Here is a 19806-nt window from a genome sequence, read left to right on the forward strand (position 1 = left end):
GTATGCCACCATAATTTACCAGAGGTTTGGATATATGATAAGGCTGTACCTCATAGCCAAGCTCTATCATGTAGCCAAAGCTTTTGCTAGTAAACTTTCTTAGTCCTGTTATATTTTAATCGTTCAAATTTGATGAAATTTACCGTTGCAAATAATTTATCAGACTTCCAAAGTCATATTGACGATAGATCTGATGACACTAGTTAATCAGAGACATGGAGGTCATCTTAACCTTCTTCCACGTTCTCTTATTTTTTGAGTGGTGCTCTATATTTTGACATTTGTCAGTTTTTATGGAGAATTGAAAGAAAGCCATATGCTCATGTGTTTTAAGAATGATGATCTGCTTTTTTTTTTTTTTTTTAATGTTTTATTTTGGAGAGAGAGCACAAATGTGGAGGAGAGGAGCAGAGGGGGAAAGAGAGAAAGAGAATCCCAAGCAGGCTGTACACTCAGCACAGAGCCTGATGCAGAGCTTGATCCCATGACCTTGGAATTATGACCTGAGCCAAAACCAAAAGTTGGACACTCAACTCACTAAGCCACCCAGGCACACCAAGAACAATGATATACTTTTTAAATAAACGTATCTTGAATCACTAAATTTATTATTTTTTTAATTTCTTTTTCAGTCTGATCTTGTGGATCAAAGTATATTTAATTTTATCCCAGAAGGGGAACATTCAGAGGTTTATAAAATACTCTCTACTCATCTGCTGGAAAGTGATTCATTAACCCCTGAATATTTAAAATGTAAGTAGTAGCTATTAAGCAAAAAGTTAAATGTATTTGGTTGCATTTTCCTTTACTTTTGTAAGCTTGTCATAAACACAGACATTATCTAACCAAATGAACACATAGCATCATTCCATATGCCCTATTAGATCCTTTTTAAATATTAGTATATATATATAAAATGGAATTATGACCATGTTAGGAGTCTTAACTCTATTTCAGAATACATTGAAATTCCATCTTTTTTGTTATAATAGTTTTGCCATAAAAATGTGTTTTTCACAAAAATCGAACTTGGCAATATATTTTTTTTAAAAAATCTTTTGGTATTTAATGAGAGAAAACTGAAACATTCTCATTTTCACACATCATTCACCAATTGACTGCTGAAACTGGGGGAAAAATAAGTTATGTATTTCAAAAAATTATTAAGTAAAGGAAATTGCTTTATTAAGTAAACAGAATGAAATGATCACTTGCTGGATATATTTAATGTGCCTGGCACTTAAGCTGTATCATGAAAGTGCCAAGAATAGTGGAAAAAGTCGTTGCCTTTAAGAAGTACAAAATAAAAATACTATGGTATAATCAGACATTTCTCTTAGGTCCATTTAACAAACTAAAATGACCAGAGTGTCTCATTTTCTTCAATAAATTACCTCTTGTGTAATCTGAAATTGTTGTAATACTGTATAGATAATTAATCACTTTTTTCATGATTTAAAAATTTTGATTTTTCTTGGGGTGCCTGGGTGGCTCAGTTGGTTAAGCATCCAAGTTCAGCTCAGGTCATGATCTCACGCATGGTTCATGCGTGGGTTTGAGCCCCACATCAGGCTCTGTGCTGACAGCGCAGAGAGAGCCTAGAGCCTGCTTCAGATTCTTTGTCTCCCTCTTTCTCTTCCCCTCCCCCAATTGCGCTCTGTCTCTCAAAAATAAACATTTTTAGAAATTTTTTCTTTAACTTTTCTGGTAATACTGATTAATCATTTTAAAGGTTCTTCATATTTTGTGCTTCTTTTTTTTTTTTTTTTAAGTTTATTTTGAGAGAGAGAGTGAGCATGCACGTGAATGAGAGAGGGGCAGGGCGGGGGTGGGGGGAGAAGAGAATTCTAAGCAGGCTGCAAGTTGTCAGCACAGAGCCCAACATGGGGCCTGAACTCATGAACCATGGGATCATGACCTGAGCTGAAATCGAGTCGGATGCTTAACCGACTGAGCCACCCAGGAGCCTTTAAGTGTTCTTTGTATTTTGAATCCTAAAATTCTGTAGCATACTAACTGTCCATGAGTAGAGATACACACATGTACATATATGTGTAAGTATGTATGAGCGGCTATTATTAAGAAGGGATAGCCTGTTAGAAGGAGTTGTGAAGAATTAGAGACGAAGAGAAGAATCCATTTGCTTTATTAAATAAACAGAATGAAATGACCACTTGTTGGATATATTCAATGTGCCTGGCACTTAAGCTGTATCATAAAAGTGCCAAGAATAGTGGAAAAAGTCGTTGCCTTTAAGAAGTACAAAATAAAAATACTATGGTATAATCAGACATTTCTCTTAGATCCATTTAACAAACTAATATGACCAGAGTATCTCATTTTCTTCAATAAATTACCTCTTGTGTAATCTGAAATTGTTGTAACTTGTGTAATCTTAAACTGTATAGATAATTAATCACTTTTTTCATGATTTAAAAATTTTCTATATTTTTTTATTTAAGCAATTATTCATAATTGCTTAAAAATCAAGCTCTTACAACATTGACCAATAGACTATCTTAGAGGAGAGAGACCTGGGCTGGATTATAGAGGCCAGTTATGTGTCTATAAATAGTGCTTGACATCGTGGATTGAATGACATTGCTTGAGGTAAATATACAGAGCAAGGAGAGAAGAAAGCTGGAACCCTGGGACATAGCAGTAGGTGGACAGGAGAAAGGGTCCACTTTAGAGACCTTCATAAGCGCGAAATTCGCTGGAGAACTGAATGCAATCCTCTGGCAGAAAAACAGTCATTAGGCTTCTGCTTCCAAGATCAGAGGTGAGGTTGGCAATAATACTTTTTGATAGAGAAGAGCCTTAAATGACTTCCTGACCCCCTAAATAGCTGATATACAAAAAAATTATTTCCCCAGAAAAATAGGGTTTCATGCCAAAGGAGTAATAGGATATAAAACAGAGGAAATTGCTTAGAAAATTTAGGATTCTGCAAGTAGGTCATTTGGGCCATAATGATGAAAGTGGGGTGGCACAAGTGGTGTGATTTTGTCCAGAGAAGTAAATAGGGCTTAATATTTCATCCTAAGGAGTTTGACTTTTTACACAGTGAGGAGTCAATGAAAGGGGATTTGAAAAAAAAGTGGTCTGAAAAAAATATATCTCAGGTGGAAAATTTTGAAAGGACCAGATTGGAGGTTAGGATAACAAAAGAAGTAAGGATGAAAAGGAAAGACTGTGCATGAGTATTGAGTAGATAAACTCAGTAGGCACAGATGTTGGGTATTAGGTACAGGTGACCAAGTGGCTAGGGATCATCCATGGGAAGGTTTTAGGAAGAAAGTAGTTAGATTTTGAATCTGATGAGTTTGATTAAAAGCCATTCATGGTAATAACAAGAGTGTGAGTTTGATGCTGTGAGTGAAAGGAGGTGTTACTGGTCCTTGAGTGCTGAAATAATGACAAAAATAATATATATGAGTAGTAGGCAAGATTGAATTTGAGCAGCAAGAGTTTGGAAGCATAAAGAATATGTTTTTGCTAGATGAAGGGTAATATTTCTACTAAATTAGTGGTACTAGATGCTCAGTTGGAAAAAACGACTAATGGGCGCTTCATTGGTGAAATAAATAGTGGGTCCTGGTGACAGATTAGTTTGGGGCTTGTGATAGGTAGAGAAGAGACCAAATTGATAGGGTTTCTAATTGGGGTGATAACAGATATAGGACAAAAGGGAAGAACAGCTGGCTTAGAAGAAAGATGAATTAACGTTCAGATATTTTGTGTTATTTGGTGGGATAATCAAGTAGAAATGTCCTAAAGTAAATAGTAATTTGAGATTTGGTCTTACATAAAATGTGAGAATTAAGGAGAGAGATTTAGGAGTAAATAAATTTACCAGTGCCAATAAGTTTATAAGGGATAGAAGATAAAGAGGAGAACTTTTGTCAATGTCCATAGTTTGAAGATAGATTGACAAAAGGGATAGAAATCATCAATAAGGTAAGAAGGGTAAGATTTGTGTGATGGGGATGAAGGCATGTGAGTTTTAAAAGAGGTAGAAACAATGAGGAAAGATCATTGAAGTTAACCATACAAATGTTGGTGATCTTCCGAAGAGCAATTTCTGTAGAGGTGTGAAGAGTAAAGCCACATTTCATGAAGTTAAGGAAAATGAATATATGGAAACTAGAGCATGTAATAAAAAGGAAGGTCTGTGATAAAAAAAAAAAAAAAAGGCATGAAAAACCTTTTGTTTAAGATAGAAAGACTTAAACAGATTTCAAAGTAGAAAGTTAGGACCCAGTGAAGAGAATATATGGATGCTAAAGGAATGAATGACTGTGGTGTAGCTCTGGTCCTAGAGAAGGTAGAGAAGACTGTTCAAGGTAGAGATAAAAGCCTTAGCTTTATTAAAAACAAATTTTTTTTTAACATTGTATTTATTTTTTGAGAGACAGAGAGAGACAGAACAGGAGTGAGGGAGGGGCAGAGAGACACAGAGATAGAATCTGAAGCAGGCTTCAGGCTCTGAGCTGTCAGCACAGAGCCCAACGAGGGGCTTAAACCCACGAACTGTGAAATTGTGACCTGAGCTGAGGTCAGAGGCTTAACTGACTGAGCCACCCAGGCGCCCTTAGGAGCATTAGCTTTATGATGGGAAGCAAAAACCTTTCTTTGATATTAGAGTGAAGAATGAGAAAGAAGGAAAGTGGGGAAACATATGGTTGCTTGTATCTGAAGGTCTCTTTTCTCTATTAAGGACAAGGTGAGATCATCTCCTGAAGATAATTCTGCTTTTATGGACTAAATGTCATTAAGGGCCTCTGTTGAAGAAAATAATGATTATAAACTTACACAACTTTTACACAACTTATATCATAACATATATCATTCTTTAAGATAAATCAAAAATATATCAAATTTTTTGTCATTTCAGCAAAAAATCAGTTAGAATTCTGTTGTCATATGCTTCGAGGAACAATAGACCCAAAGGAGCCATCTACCTATGAATATGTGAAATTTATAGGAAATTTCAAATCTTTAAACAGTGGTGAGTTAAAATGCTTTTCTTATAAGTATATTTAACTTGGTATTTCTTTTAAGCTCTTAAAGACATAGATGTTTGAACATCAATAAAAATTAGATTTTACTGGAGTAACTGATGATATATATTTCCTTAATGTTGTAGTATCGACTTCAGCACACAATGGTTTTGAAGGAACTATACAACGCACACACAGGCCTTCTTATGATGATAGAGTTTGTTTTGTAGCCACTGTCAGATTAGCTACACCTCAGTTCATCAAGGTATGTTTTTTATTTTATTCTCCAAAGAGGATTTCACTTCATATTATGAGAATTATCTTTATGTAATTGTTTTGTTCTTTCCAAAGTTACTGAACGACTTCTTTCAAACGCTGAAATAGTAATGATGATGAGTCATTAAATATACATGGTCTTAATCATTTTGAAGCAAATGAGTTATCAAGGCACTCATTAAATTATAACTGATTTTAAAATACGTATCCTTTGAAGTTAACCAATGGTTATATATCACCACTGTCCTACTTTTGTGCAAAATTTTAGGGTACTTTTTGTTTACTTCATGATCTGCATTAAAGGAGAAAGGCCAAAAATCTAGCTAATTTTTAAAGATTGCTTTTGAAATTTCTTAAAATATGCAAGTGGCTTTTTACTGCATATAATTTGCTTTTTTAATTTTAAAATTCAGTTAAATAATTTATTTTATTTCCTGGGCCCAAGAAGTAGATGATTAGTAGGGAAGTGGGAAAATGAAAGAGTTCAACCATTAGAAAGTGGCTTGAAATAAGCCAGACTAAGATTTTAAATTTAAGAAGATATCATATTCTAGGACAGAATACTGAAATAGCAGTTAAAGGATCTTAATCCAGTCTTGCTCTGCTTGTTTTGTTCTTAGGAAATAATAGCAGTGGCTAGCAATTGTTGAGTGTTTGTACATGCTGCATATTTTACATGTATTCTCTCATTTAATTCTTAAAACAACTTTAAAGATAGATGCTAGTATAGTCCTCATTTTATATATAAGGAAGCTGAGGCTTAGGGAAGTTCAGTTACTTGCTCAGAGTTATAGCTATCACGTGGTAGAACTGGGATTGATTCTAATTCCCATTCTCTCAAAGCCCAAGCTCGTAATCCACTATATTGTGATACAGAAGGTCATTCAGGGGCACAAAGGAGTTTGGAGTGCATTGCTGAGTATGAGTAGGGTGGAGGGGGTAGGGATGGTGGGAGATAAGGTTAGAAAAGTAAGCAGTCTAAAAATGAAATTTATTTCTTCATTGTTTCTCCATGCTAAAGAATTTAAACTTTATCGAAACAGAATGAGAAGTTATGAAGGTTTTTAAGCACAGAAGTCATAATCATACTTGAGTATTAGAGAGTATTTGTGACCAGAATAGAGGATGAGTTAATAGGGAGACTGGTCTGGAGAGAAGCTATGGTGATAATGTGAGCCAGTGATGGCAAGTCTAGGGTCTAAGACCCTGAAGATGGATGAGATCAAACAGATTTTTTTTTTTTTTTTTAACTTAGAAGGTGAAATTGAAAGGATTTAGTATCAACCACTTAGGTGGAAAAAGGTGAAAACGAGAGTATGTTGTGACTATCAGATTTCTAGACTGATGGCACAGCACAGGTATGCCTCCAGTGTTGAGATGCAAAATTGTGGGAGATGAGGAGTCAGGCAGTTCATTTTAGGACATAATGAGTTTGCGATGCATGGGGACATCCAGACAGAAAATACAGAGCTATAATTCAAGACAGAGATCTGAATTTAGAATGAGGGTTTATAGGCATGTGAGTAAATAGAGAAACATACTGAGTGAGAAATACTCCCCTAGAAGTCTGCATATGTTTATTGCCACATTCTTTGGTACCAGAAAATTAAAATGTGATAAAAAACATTTCAGGGAGAGGCGGCTGGGTGGCTCAGTTGGTTAAGTGTCCATCTCTTGATTTCGGTTCAGGTCATGATCTCACAGTTCATGGGATCAAGCTCTGCATCAGACTCTATGCTGACAGCGCAGAGTCTGCTTGGGACTCTCTCTCTCCCTCTCTGCCCCTTCCCTACTTGCTCGCTCTCAATAAACTCAAAAAAATTGTTTAGGGAAAAATTATCTAATAATGACTTTTTTTTTCTTCAAATTTTTATTTAAATTGTTAGTTAACCATACAGTGCAGTATTGATTTCAGGAGTAGAATTCAGTGATTCATCACTTATAAACAGCTCCCAGTGCTCATCACACGTGCTCTCCTTAATGCCCATCACCCATTTAGCCCATCCCTCCCACCCACCCACCTCCCCTCCAGCAACCCTGTTTGTTCTCTGTATTTAAGAGTCTCTTATGTTTTTTTCCCCTCTCTTTTTCTCCCTCCCCTGTGTTCATCTGTTTTGTTTCTTAAATTCCACCTATGAGTGAAATCATATGGTATTTGTCTTTCTGTGACTTATTTGCTTAGCATAATAACGCTTTAGCTCCATCCATGTCATTACAAATGGCAAGATATCCTTCCTTTTGATGGCCAGATACTATTCCATGGTGTGTGTGTGTGTATGTGTATGTGTATGTGTATACACCACCTCTTCTTTAGCCATTCGTTTGGGCTCTTTCCATAGTTTGGCTATTGTTGATAATTCTAATAATGACTTTTATGGCTAACAATATTTAAAATTCTTCTAAGGACACAATAGTATTTCTAAATTCTAATTATTTACTTGTAGGAAATGTGCACTGTTGAAGAACCTAATGAAGAGTTTACATCCAGACATAGTTTAGAATGGAAGTTCCTATTTCTAGATCACAGGTAATTTCATTTTTAAATCCCATAAAAAGCTAATTGTCATATGATTCTTGAAATTAATTGGTTTCAAGGATACACTTAATCAGATGTTCAAATCCATTATCCATTTTTCAAAAAGTAAAGATTTCCCCCCAAACTGATTTCTAGTTGAGGTATTTCTTATTCTGGAAAAAGTTATAATTATCGATTGTTTTATATGTGATTTAGGGCACCACCTATAATAGGATATTTGCCATTTGAAGTTCTGGGAACATCAGGCTATGATTACTATCATGTGGATGACCTAGAAAACTTGGCAAAATGCCATGAGCACTGTAAGTAGATTTTAATATTTCTGGTGATAATAACTGCTTTTAGTCTAATAAATAACTAATGTATTAATAGAAGATGGTAAAATGCAGACTTGTAAACATTTTTGTATTTTTGAAAAATATTGTAAGATTTCACTTTATAACCCAATCCAATAGGAATCCTAGATCAAATTTAAATTAAGCTTGTTCCTGTTTTACATATTTCAATCTATAATAGTAAGTACAGGTTTATAATATGGCATCTAATAAGCCTTGTTTTTGAAGTGTTTAAATTCTACATCTAGAGTAAAATTGGGATGGTATGTCAAAATATTAGAACACTGTTTCATATATTTTTATTTCAGGCATATAAGTCTGCCTAGGAATTAGGTACACATTTAAAGAAACTTTTAGAAAGCCCATAGTGAGTGCTTAATGTTTCCTGCCATTATGCTTATTAGCAGCAGGGACATTAACATCTTGTTGTACCTGGCTGGCACTATTCTAAACAGTTTATGTACATTATCTCCATTATTCATCAACACAGTTCTAGAAAGTAGATATTGTTATTGTCTCCATGAGTAAATTGAGACACAGGAAGGCTAAATAATTTACAATCCCACAATTCACTGGTGGCAGAGAAAGGTTTAGAGTCTAGACCTACTACCTCTTTACCACATGCTACTCTGTGTTTCAGAAGTTTGTTTTAATGCTAAGTTTTATTTGCTTCTCTGATTCTCCTCCCCAAATCCTACCTCTTGGAGTGTCCTCTATAGCTTAATTAGATATTTAACATTCTTTCATGATGTCTTAGGCTGGTCTAGTAGGCCTCTATATGAAAATAAGGCATGTTATATAACAAAATCAACTAAATGGGAGATTTCAGAATAAAGTAATTTCAGCACAAAAAACCCATTATGCACTCCAAGTGATAGGGGCACTAGGCTCTATGATGTATTGAAAAGATCTGGCACTTCTACTGACTAGCTGGGTAATTTTGGACAAACAATTTAAAATTTGTAGACCTCAGGGGCGTCTGAGTGGCTCAGTCGGTCAAGTGTCCGACTTCGGCTCAGGTCATGATCTCGCGGTTTGTGGGTTTGAACCCCGCGTCGGGCTCTGTGCTGACAGCTTGGAGCCTGGAGCCTGCTTCAGACTCTGTGTCTCCCTCTCTCTCTCTGACCCTCCCCTGCTTGTGCTCTGTCACTCTCTGTCAAAAATAAGTAAATCTAAAAAAAAAATTTTTTTTTAATTTGTAGACCTCATTTTCCTCTTGGAGAGAGAAAGAGAGATTGATTCCTGATTGGCATTTCCTGAAGTTTGTTTCACTGAATGCTGATCCCTTAAAAATAGATTTTGTGGTCAAGGAAGACTGGGAAGCACTTCATAATCAATCCCTACTACCTCCCCATCCCCAGAATCATGACATAAATTAGCATACTAGAAGTTTTGAAAAGAAAGACTAAATAAAACTATTTAACAACATTCCCCAAATTAACCACGAAATTCTTTTTTTGCTTAATATCTGTTAAAAAGCTTCAGAACTTACAACCTACAAAGAATATTTTGGGAAATACTGTTGTCAGTTACTTGAAACAATTAAGTTATTCTGATTTTGGTTAAAGTTTTGAATTAAGTGCTTCAGAGATGCTGTACCTGCCAGGGTACCTGTACCTGTGGGAAAAAACTCAGATGTGATCACTTATTGCTCTTCAGTCTCTGTTGGTGGGAGGAAGTCAATATGTGAACACTTTATTTTTAAATATTTGGAAATTTACTGTGAAAAGTATCTGAGATCAGTAGTAACTGACTCTTAAGTGGGCACTATGGAAGATATGTTAATTGCTTGGGACATTAAGCTATCCCTGTAGAATAACATTTTCTTACAACTGATATTTATGTTACTGAAAAGCCATTGAATTGTGAATGTAGATTTAAATGTAAATGCTAGGTTTGGCTAAAAACCAGGTTCATAACTAATGATAATGAGTCAATAAATATATTTTTCTTTTCTTCTTAGTAATGCAGTACGGGAAAGGCAAATCATGTTATTATAGATTCCTCACCAAGGGACAACAGTGGATTTGGCTTCAGACTCATTATTATATCACTTATCATCAGTGGAATTCTAGGCCAGAATTTATTGTTTGTACTCACACCGTAGTAAGGTAATAATTCTTTTATAGAACTTATGAATTATAGAAACACTGATAGTGATGTTGGCAATGAAACTTTCAGGCATGACTTGTTAAGAGCTACAGTGATCTTTTTCCTAATTTCTGATACGTGTTTTTGTTAAAATTTTATTAAATTTACTTACAAGCATTAATTTTATTAAATTTACTTACTGGCATTATGTAGAAATAGAATACAGGTATATATGCATATGTAATTCTTAACATAAGTGTTACAATTTAAAGCAGAAATTTTAACTATCTTTTTTATACCAAAGTCAATCATGTAAAAGGAACACTGGAGTAGATAAGCGTATTTTTCCTTTTTTTAATTCTTCTCAAGTACTGTGTAGTTAGAGATCATTTACAGTAGCATATAAAACTTCTGAGATAACTAGATTAAGATAGAAAACTATAGATGTGTTCTAGGATTGTGTAGTGCATAGCAAATAGGCTGGAATCCGTGGTGAACAAGTAAGACCCGTAACAGTCAGTGCACTTCTGCAGTATTGTAAATGAGTGATTAAGAACTAAAATTCTATTTTTTTCCATTTGTAGTTATGCAGAAGTTAGGGCTGAAAGACGACGAGAACTTGGCATTGAAGAGTCTCTTCCTGAGACAGCTGCTGACAAAGTATGTATCTTACAGTTTAAAAAAAATTATTTCTTCCTAATGAAAGGCAAGACTCAATAATTTATAGGAAAATTATTTTTCAAATCTTTCATTTTCTCACTTGTGACAGAATTATAATTATATTTTACTTTTTATTTTAATTTTTAACATTTTAAAACCTTATATACTTCTAAAAAACATTTGAAGGGCCTCCTATTTAGTGAGAGACATGTATGATTTCACATTTAAATTACCATTTACTAATTGCCTGCAATGTGCAAGGCTCTGTCCAGGTTCTTTATATGAATTTTCAAGTGTCACTTATTCCTCAGACATCCTTATCTCTTAGGTGATATTCCTTTCTTGAAAATGTTGAAACTGAGGTTTTAGGGGGTTTTGGGGGAAGCCTCCCCTAAAGACATATGACTGGAAGTTATAGTCAGAATTTGAATTCTGGTTTTTCTTTTCTTTATGTCAGGTATACTAGTTACCTATTGCTATGTAATAAAAGTTAATGATGTAAAATAATACACATTTATTATCTCATAGTTTCTGTGGGTCAGAGATCTAGGCACGGTTTAGATGGGCCCTCTGCTTATAATTGGTCATTTGGCTGCAATCAAGGTGTCAGCCCAGGGTTTTCTCACAACGCTATAATCAACCTGTCAGTTGGGGCCACAGTCATCTCAAGGTTCAGCTGGGGCAGAATCTGTTTTCTGGCTCACTCAGTGGTTGTTGGAAGGATGTGGTTCCTCATGGGCGGTTGGACTGAGTGCCTTGGTTTGCTGGCTAATGGCCCGAGACCACCTTTAGTTCGTTTCTAGGTAGCCATTTTATCAAAGGAAGCATGTAAGAGATCCAGGGAGAGGGAACGACAGCAAGATGAGAGTCTTCTGTAACCTAATCACAGAAGTAATATCCCATCATTTTTGTCTATTCTATTAATTAGAAGTAAATCATTAGGTTCAGCCTGTACTAAAGGGGAGGGATTATACAAGGTGGTGAATACCAGGAGACAGGAATCAATGTGAGCTATGTCAGAAGTTCCCTACAACAGTTGTTTTTGACCTGTAGAAAATAGTGGAATGAAAAGAATCAAGAATAAAAAGTGAGTTAAATAAGCAGCATGCCAGGGTTGATATGGGGAGTATTATTCAGTTTTCAACAAACCTTATTAAGTACTTTCCATGTGCCAGAAAGTACTAGATAGGGGTCTAGATGCTCAGAATACAGCAGTGAATAACCCGGACAAGTTTTCTGCAATCATGGATCCCATGTGAAAGAGTTTTTTCAAAGAGGCTTTGTATGCTTAGAAGAAAAAGATCCAGTATATTTTATAAAACATATTTTCTGAGAAAAGTGCTTAAATCTAGGGTACCTTGCATTTATTGAAACTAAAAGTAATACAGAGATTGTTCCTCCTTGCTTCTTTTTCTCTCATGCCAGGGTCCAATCCTAGTAAATTCAACTAGCCCTGCTTCCAAGTATACTTCACATATGTGTACTTTCCTACTGTATTTACTCTTAACCACCACAGTCCTCCTGGAGTTAGGGAAGAGGTCCACTTGACATAGATTTTTGAGAAACTTTAATGTGTAGATAGGTTTTAAGGTCATGAATCCAAATATGATCACCAGGTGAATGAATGGCGAGAGACAGACACACACACACGCGCACACACACACACACACACACACACACACACACACACTCACCCACCCACCCCAAGGGCTAAGCACTGGGGCATTCCATCATTAAGATATGAAAGAAACAAGGAAGAATCAGTCACAGAGGAGACTGAAGGGAAATATCCAGTCAGGTATGAATAAAACCGAGAAACTGAGTTTTCCTAGAAGCCAAGAAAAAGTGTGTCCATGAGGAGTGAACAGTCGGCTTTGTCAGATTCACCTTAAATAGGTTAAATTAGGTGAGCACTGAGAAGTGTGCACTGAGTTTAACAACAAGTATTCATTGATCAATAAGAAAAGATTGGGTGGAAAGCAATATGAGTGAAAGCCTGATTAGAGTGGGCTTAAAAGAGAAATTCCTAGGACAGGGTAATTAGAGACAGTGAGTAGGGAAGGTTTTCCTACAAAAAGGAGAGGAGTGGAAGAGTATTAGGAAGAAATAGGCTTAAAAGAAGCTTTTGATGTTTAAGGTGGGAGAAATAATAGCATGTTCGTATACTGGTAAGAATGGTCTGATGGAGAGAGAATTACTGCTAGAGATAGAGAAAAAAATGCTAGAGCAAAGTTCTTGAGCAGGGGAGAGAAGATGGGATCCAGGCCACAAGTAGACAGATTGGGCTTAGTGGAAAGATCATTTAATGATAGAGAGGTTTAGTAGACTGTGATCTTTAGGTCAAATCTCATTCTCTGCCTGGTTTGATAACACTCACAAGCTAAAAATATGGTTTCCACATGTTTCTCAGTGATTGAAAAAAAAAAATCAAAAGAAGAATGGTGTTTGTGACACATGAAAATTATATCATCAAATTCCACAGCTACACTCAATTGTGTATATATTGCCTATGTTTGCTTTTTTTTAATTAAAATTTTTTAATGTTTATTTTTTAGAGAGAGTGTGAGTGGCAGAGAGGCAGAGAGAGAGGGAGATACAGGATGCGAAGCAGGCTTCAGGTTCCCAGCTGTCAGCGCAGAGCCGACACAGGGCCCAAACCATGAGATCATAACTTGAGCCGAAGTCAGATGCTTAACCGACTGAGTCACCCAGGCGCCCCTAATTTTTTTTTTTAATGTTAGTTTATTTTTGAGAGAGAGAGTGCGCGAGCAAGCATGAGCGGGGAGGGGCAGAGAGAGAGGGAGATACAGAATCTGAAGCAGGCTCCAGGCTCTACACTGTCATTACAGAGCTCAGCACGGGGCTTGAACTCAGCAACCATGACATCATGACCTGAGCTGAAGTCGGACGCTTAACCGACTGAGCCACCCAGGAGCCCTATAAGGTTAATCTTATTGGTAATGATAAGGTCTAAGATATGATCGTAAGAATGAGTGACTGAGGACAGGTGGAAATGAAGATCTTTGTGGGAGAAGACATCAAGGAAGAGCGAAAACATGATGATGAACATGTGAATTGATACTGATGTTGATAACCGTGGATTTAAGAATAAGTTGATGGTAGACTTAGCCAGGAGCAGAAATTTTAATACAGGTACTTAGTGAGGAGTGACCATAAGGGTCAGTAGATAACTGTACCAATGAGAGATAGTCATATAATGATAATATGAGATTCTGGCTGTGAGTTTTGGAAAAGGAGGAAAGGGGAAAATTGTGGAAAGAGGAGGAGGAGGACTTCTCTACCCCTCCAGAGCAGCGATCTGAAGGTTGTGAAAGAGAAAATAGCCACCACTTAAAAGTCCTGCAAGGAAGTGGTGTTTTCTATAGACAGCTAGCTTTTAGTTAGAGCAAGCCAAGCAAATGGATGTTCAAAGATGAGGTTGAGAATACAGGAGATTTTGATATGGTGGGTAATATTCCATTGTATGTATACAACACATTTTGTTTATCCATTCATCTAGCAATGGACACTTGGGTTGCATCCATCTTTTGGCTATTGTGAATCATGCTGCTATGAACATGGGTGTACAAATACCTGTTTGAGTCACTCTGTTCAATTTTTTTGAGTATATACCTAGAAATGGAACTACTGGATCATGTAGTAATTATTTAATTTTCTGAGGAACCGTCATACTGTTTCCTGTAGTAGCTTCACTATTTTAGATTTTCACCAGCAGTGTACAAAGGTTCCAATTTATCCTCGTCAACACTGGTGATTTTTTGTTTTGTTTTTGTTTTAAATAATAGTCCTCATGGGTGTGAAGTGGTATCTCATGGCTTTAATTTGCATTTCCCTAATGATTAGTGACATTGAGCAACTTTTCTTTTTATTTTTTTTTATTTTTATTTAAAAAAAAAATTTTTTTTTTTAACATTTATTTATTTTTGAGACAGAGAGAGACAGAGCATGAACAGGGGAGGGTCAGAGAAAGAGGGAGACACAGAATCTGAAACAGGCCCCAGGCTCTGAGCTGTCAGCACAGAGTCCGACGCGGGGCTCGAACCCACAGACTGCCAGATCATGACCTGAGCCGAAGTCGGATGCTTAACCGACTGAGCCACCCAGGCGCCCCGCAACTTTTCTTTTTAATTAATTTATTTTGAAAGAGGGAGAGAGAGTGCATGCACAAGTGGGGGAGGGACAGAGAGAGAGGGAGAGTGAAAGCTGGGCAGAGCCCGACACGGGGCTCAATCTTAGGAACTGAGATGGTGACCTGAGCTGAAATCAAGAGTCAGATGCTTAGCCAACTGAGCCATCAGGTGCCCTGGGCATTTTTTCAGTGTGTTCACTGGCCATTTGTGTATCTTCTTTGGAGAAATATATATGTAAGACCTATGTTTTTTAATTGGATTGTTTGGGGGGATGTTTGCTATTCAGTTGTAGGATTCTTTTATATTTTCTGGGTGTTAATTCCTTATCAGATACAGGTTTGTGAATGTTTTCTCCCCTTCCATGGGCTGCCTTTCCACTGTGTTTGTAGTGTCCTTTGATGCACTTTTGTTGCTTGTGCTTGTTGTCACATCCAAGAAGTCGTTACCCAGTCCACTGTCATAAAGGTTTTCTCCTTTTTTTCTAAAAGTTTTATAGTTTTAGCTCTTATGTTTAGGTCTTTGATTCATGACAGTTAATTTTTGTGTATGGTAGAAATTAACAAAGAGTTTAATCATTCTGTTGCATCTGTTTCTATAAATAAAGAATGAAGTAAAAAATTTCTGACTGTAGAACAGAAATTTTTATTTCTTTACCTAATATTGCAGAGGTAAATATTACACAGGTACCTTTGCCTTGTTGTGGGTGAAAACTGATTTGGAGAAGGAAAAGTAGCCAGTTATATTGCTAACTTTGGATAACTGAACTACCAGAAAACATTTATTTTACTGTCTCCTTAGAGCCAAGATTCTGGGTCCGATAATCGTATAAACACAGTCAGTCTCAAAGAAGCCTTGGAAAGGTTTGATCACAGCCCAACTCCTTCTGCTTCCTCCCGGAGTTCAAGAAAATCATCTCACACAGCAGTCTCAGACCCTTCCTGTGAGTACGCTAGCTTGAAAGCAGACTTTCTTTCAAGAGAGTGCTTCTAAATTGTTATTCGTGTCAGCATTTTTCATCAAATGCTACTTTAGTATTATTTTTACATGAAAAAGTTTACTGTAGTATTGTTTGTTAAAAAGCTAGAAACACTCTAATTCAAGTATAATTAACATGTTATATTAGCTTCAGGTGTTCAATATAATGTTTTAACAATTCTATACATTATTTAGTGCTCATCATAGTAAGTATACTCTTAATCCCCTTTGCCAATTTAAGAAACAAAAGAAATGAATAAAGAAAAAGGCAAACAAAAAACCAGACTCTTAAATATAGAGAACAGACTGGTTGGTTTCCAGAGGGAAGGCAGGAAGGAATATGGGTAAAATGCTACTTAAAAATGATTAGTTTTACATTTCTGAACTCTGTTAACTTTTCCAGTGAGCAAGAGGCACACTGCTCACATTTAACAAAGAATTATTTATAAAATAGCCTGTAAAATATTTAGGTAGTAGTGTTGGTATTGTTATGTTGCTTTTAATCATCCCTCAAAAAATAAAGCAAAACTGTTTATTCCTTTTTACTGGTAGAACCTGTCAGTGTTCTTTAAGTTTGCTTTTTGAGAGTTTTTTTTAGTTCTTGTTTTAAATGAAGACTTGCATAGTTATCATTGAATTAGTAACCTTTTTCTTTTTGTTTAAAGAGTTAAGCCCTTTCATTTCCTAGGGTATTAAAACTATATATTATAAGGAAAAGGAGGTTGTTGGAACCACTTAACACCATGGGTAGAACATTAAAGAGGTTAAACATAGAATTTCTGAAACCTTAGGAAAAAAAATTTCTCCTTTGTAGCTGTTTTTCTCATTTTATAAAAGAGAAATTATACTTTTATGCTTTTAATGGAGGGAGGTACAAAATGCAAATCAGTGTAAATCAGTACATACTCATTAACATAGTGATGAATGTAAATTAGGAATGCATTGCTAAACCTCAAAAACTACAGTTTCTTGCAACCTAAAGTAAACCTTTAGTTTACTGCAGTAAGAATACTTAAAATGAGATCTACCTTCTTAAATGTTTAACCATACGACACACTATTGTTGACTATAAGTACAATGTAGTGCAGACCTCTAGAGCTTATTCATTGTAGTAAATGGAGATGTTATTGATTAGTAACTCCATATTTTCTTCAATGCCCCCAGCCCTTGGCAAGCACCATTCTAGTCTTTGATTCAATGAATTTGCTTATTTTAGATACCTCATATGATAGAGTCATGCAGTACTTGTTTTTACATCATTGGCTTATTTCACTTAGCATAACATCCTCAAGATTCACCCGTGTTGTATATCTTGAAATTTTCCATTCTTTTTTAAGGTTGAATAGTATTCCATTGTATGTATATTACCACATTCTGTTTTTTCCATTCACCTGTCAGACATTTAGATTGTTTCCACATCTTGGCTATTGTGAATGGTGCTGCAGTGAGCATAGGAGTGCAAATATCTCTTTGAGATTCTGATTTCAATTCTTTTGGATAAATACCCAGAGGTGGAATTGCTGGATCACATTTGGTAGTTCTATTTTTAATTTTTGGAGAAACCTCCATTACTGTTTTCCACAGTGGCTGCAGCATTTCACATCCCCACCAATTTTAAGTGTACAAGGGTTCTAATTTCTCCACATTCTGGGCAGCACTTTTTTTTTCTTTTTTTGATAATAGCCATCTTACCAGGTATGAAGTGGTATCTCACTGTGGTTTTGATTTGCATTTTCCTGATGAGTGATGTTAACCATTTTTTCATATGCTGGTTGGCCATTTGTAGATCTTCCTTGGAGAAATGTCCATATTCAAGTCCTTAAGCCATTTTGTATTGAGTTATTAGGTTTCTTACTATTGAGTTATAGGAGTAGTAACCATTTTTAAATTCAAAGTTTTCCTGTCTCAAATATTTATTTTGTCCTTAAGAAAAAAGTAATTCAAATGAGCCATCTTATTGTCATAGACTTCACTTTAATTAAATAATTTAGAAAAATAACTTAAAGATCATTTTTATTCACTGAAATCCATTTTGAGATTAATCTTTGGAAATTTTATTTTATAAAGTACTAACACTGTTTTGTTTTTGTTGACTGACATCAGCAACACCAACAAAGATCCCAACAGATACTAGCACTCCTCCCAGACCGCATTTACCAGCTCATGAAAAGATGGCACCAAGGAGGTCATCATTTAGTAGTCAGGTAACTCTTCAGTATTCTTCTGAATACAGAGTTATTAAAAGGGAAAAAAATCATCCAAATCCTTAAAATTCATTAATTTGTTATCCCTTTCTATAAAGACCAACACAGCTGTTGATAAATAACACTCGAGATCTTTCCTTTTTGTGAAGTAGTTCTTAAACATATGCTCTTGATTATTTTACAGGTAAAACATTAGATATTTATTTTAATTAATAGAAGTTAATCGGGGCACCTGGGTGGTTCAGTTATTTGAGTGTCCAACTCTTGATTTTGGCTCAGCTTGTGATCTCACGGTTGGTGAGATCGAGCCCCTCTGTGCTGTCAACACAGATCCTGCTTGGGATTCTCTCTCTCTTTCTTCTTCCCACCAAAGTTAAATAAAAAATAAGAAAAATTAATAATTTAGAGCCATTTTATATTTAATTTCTAATACCAGTCACTTTCAGTTCTGTCTTTTAACTTTTACTGAGAGCCCATGCAAGGTAATGTGGCAGATGCCTTACAAGATACAAGGATAAATAGGGAATAGGCATGTCCAGTGTAGAGGGGGAAACATGCATGCCTGCACTCAGCTAAAAATGCATGAGGCAAAGTGTAATTCAGTTATAAAGATACCATTTCTGGTGAAATGGTATTTCTGGTGAAACTACTTCTGGATGGGTATAATTGTCACTCATTATTTTTTATTTTGCTCCTAGTCCATAAATTCCCAGTCTGTTGGTCAGTCATTAACACAACCAGTGATGTCTCAAGCTGCAAATTTACCAATTCCACAAGGCATGTCCCAGGTATTTTTTGTTTGTTTGTTTGTTTGTTTGTTTGAAACAGTTGAGTATTTTAAAACGATAAATGGTTTTTAAGGTAATAGAGATTTTTAAAAATACATACTTTTAGTGCAGTGAATCTCATGTGTGGCCATTTATAATGTCTGGGGGATATTTTTGATTGTCAGTGATTATTGGGTACCACTGGCCCTTCATAGGCAAGGACCAGGGATGCTATTTGTCTTGAAAGATGCATGACAGGGGCGCCTGGGTGGCTCAGTCGGTTAAGCGTCCGACTTCGGCTCAGGTCATGATCTCGCAGTCTGTGGGTTCAGGCCCTGCGTCGGGCTCTGTGCTGACTGCTCACAGAGCCTGGAGCCTGTTTCGGATTCTGTGTCTCCCTCTCTCTCTGACCCTCCCCCGTTCATGCTCTGTCTCTCTCTGTCTCAAAAATAAATAAATGTTAAAAAAAAAAAATTAAAAAAAAAAAAAAAGATGCATGACAGTTTTGTACAACAAAGAATTATCCTGCCTAATATGCTATAATACTCCACTGAGAGACACTACAGATAGAAATAGAAGGATATTAAAGATGAAATATAGCTGTTCATTTTGTTCTTCCTATGGATAGTGGAAGAATCAAGTAATTTTATTCATATATTCATTCATACACAGGGCATTTATTGAGTTCTTGAGATATTGCAGGTGCTCGCAATATTAATACATGTACTGTAAGATTTTATTACATCTAGAAGGAATGACAGATAACTACAGTGCAATATTGTATAGTCTGTGCCCAAGGTATATAGGC

At 35.9% G+C, this 19806-nt stretch overlaps 1 protein-coding gene across 7 annotated transcripts in view; it reads left to right on the forward strand.

Moving 5' to 3' along the window:
- CLOCK (clock circadian regulator) overlaps nt 1-19806 on the forward strand; it is a 119457-nt gene that overhangs the window by 79704 nt on the left and 19947 nt on the right. For all 7 annotated transcript variants that reach the window (XM_042936346.1, XM_042936347.1, XM_042936345.1 and 4 more), the window contains 10 exons: nt 633-753; nt 4898-5011; nt 5150-5268; nt 7724-7806; nt 8011-8117; nt 10114-10261; nt 10826-10901; nt 15851-15992; nt 18131-18231; nt 18930-19019. In XM_042936346.1, coding sequence (XP_042792280.1) covers nt 633-753; nt 4898-5011; nt 5150-5268; nt 7724-7806; nt 8011-8117; nt 10114-10261; nt 10826-10901; nt 15851-15992; nt 18131-18231; nt 18930-19019 — 1101 coding nt within the window. The remainder of the gene's footprint in view (nt 1-632; nt 754-4897; nt 5012-5149; nt 5269-7723; nt 7807-8010; nt 8118-10113; nt 10262-10825; nt 10902-15850; nt 15993-18130; nt 18232-18929; nt 19020-19806) is intronic.

The sequence above is a fragment of the Panthera leo genome, chromosome B1 (assembly GCF_018350215.1).
Source record: "Panthera leo isolate Ple1 chromosome B1, P.leo_Ple1_pat1.1, whole genome shotgun sequence".
NCBI classification, from domain to species: domain Eukaryota; kingdom Metazoa; phylum Chordata; class Mammalia; order Carnivora; family Felidae; genus Panthera; species Panthera leo.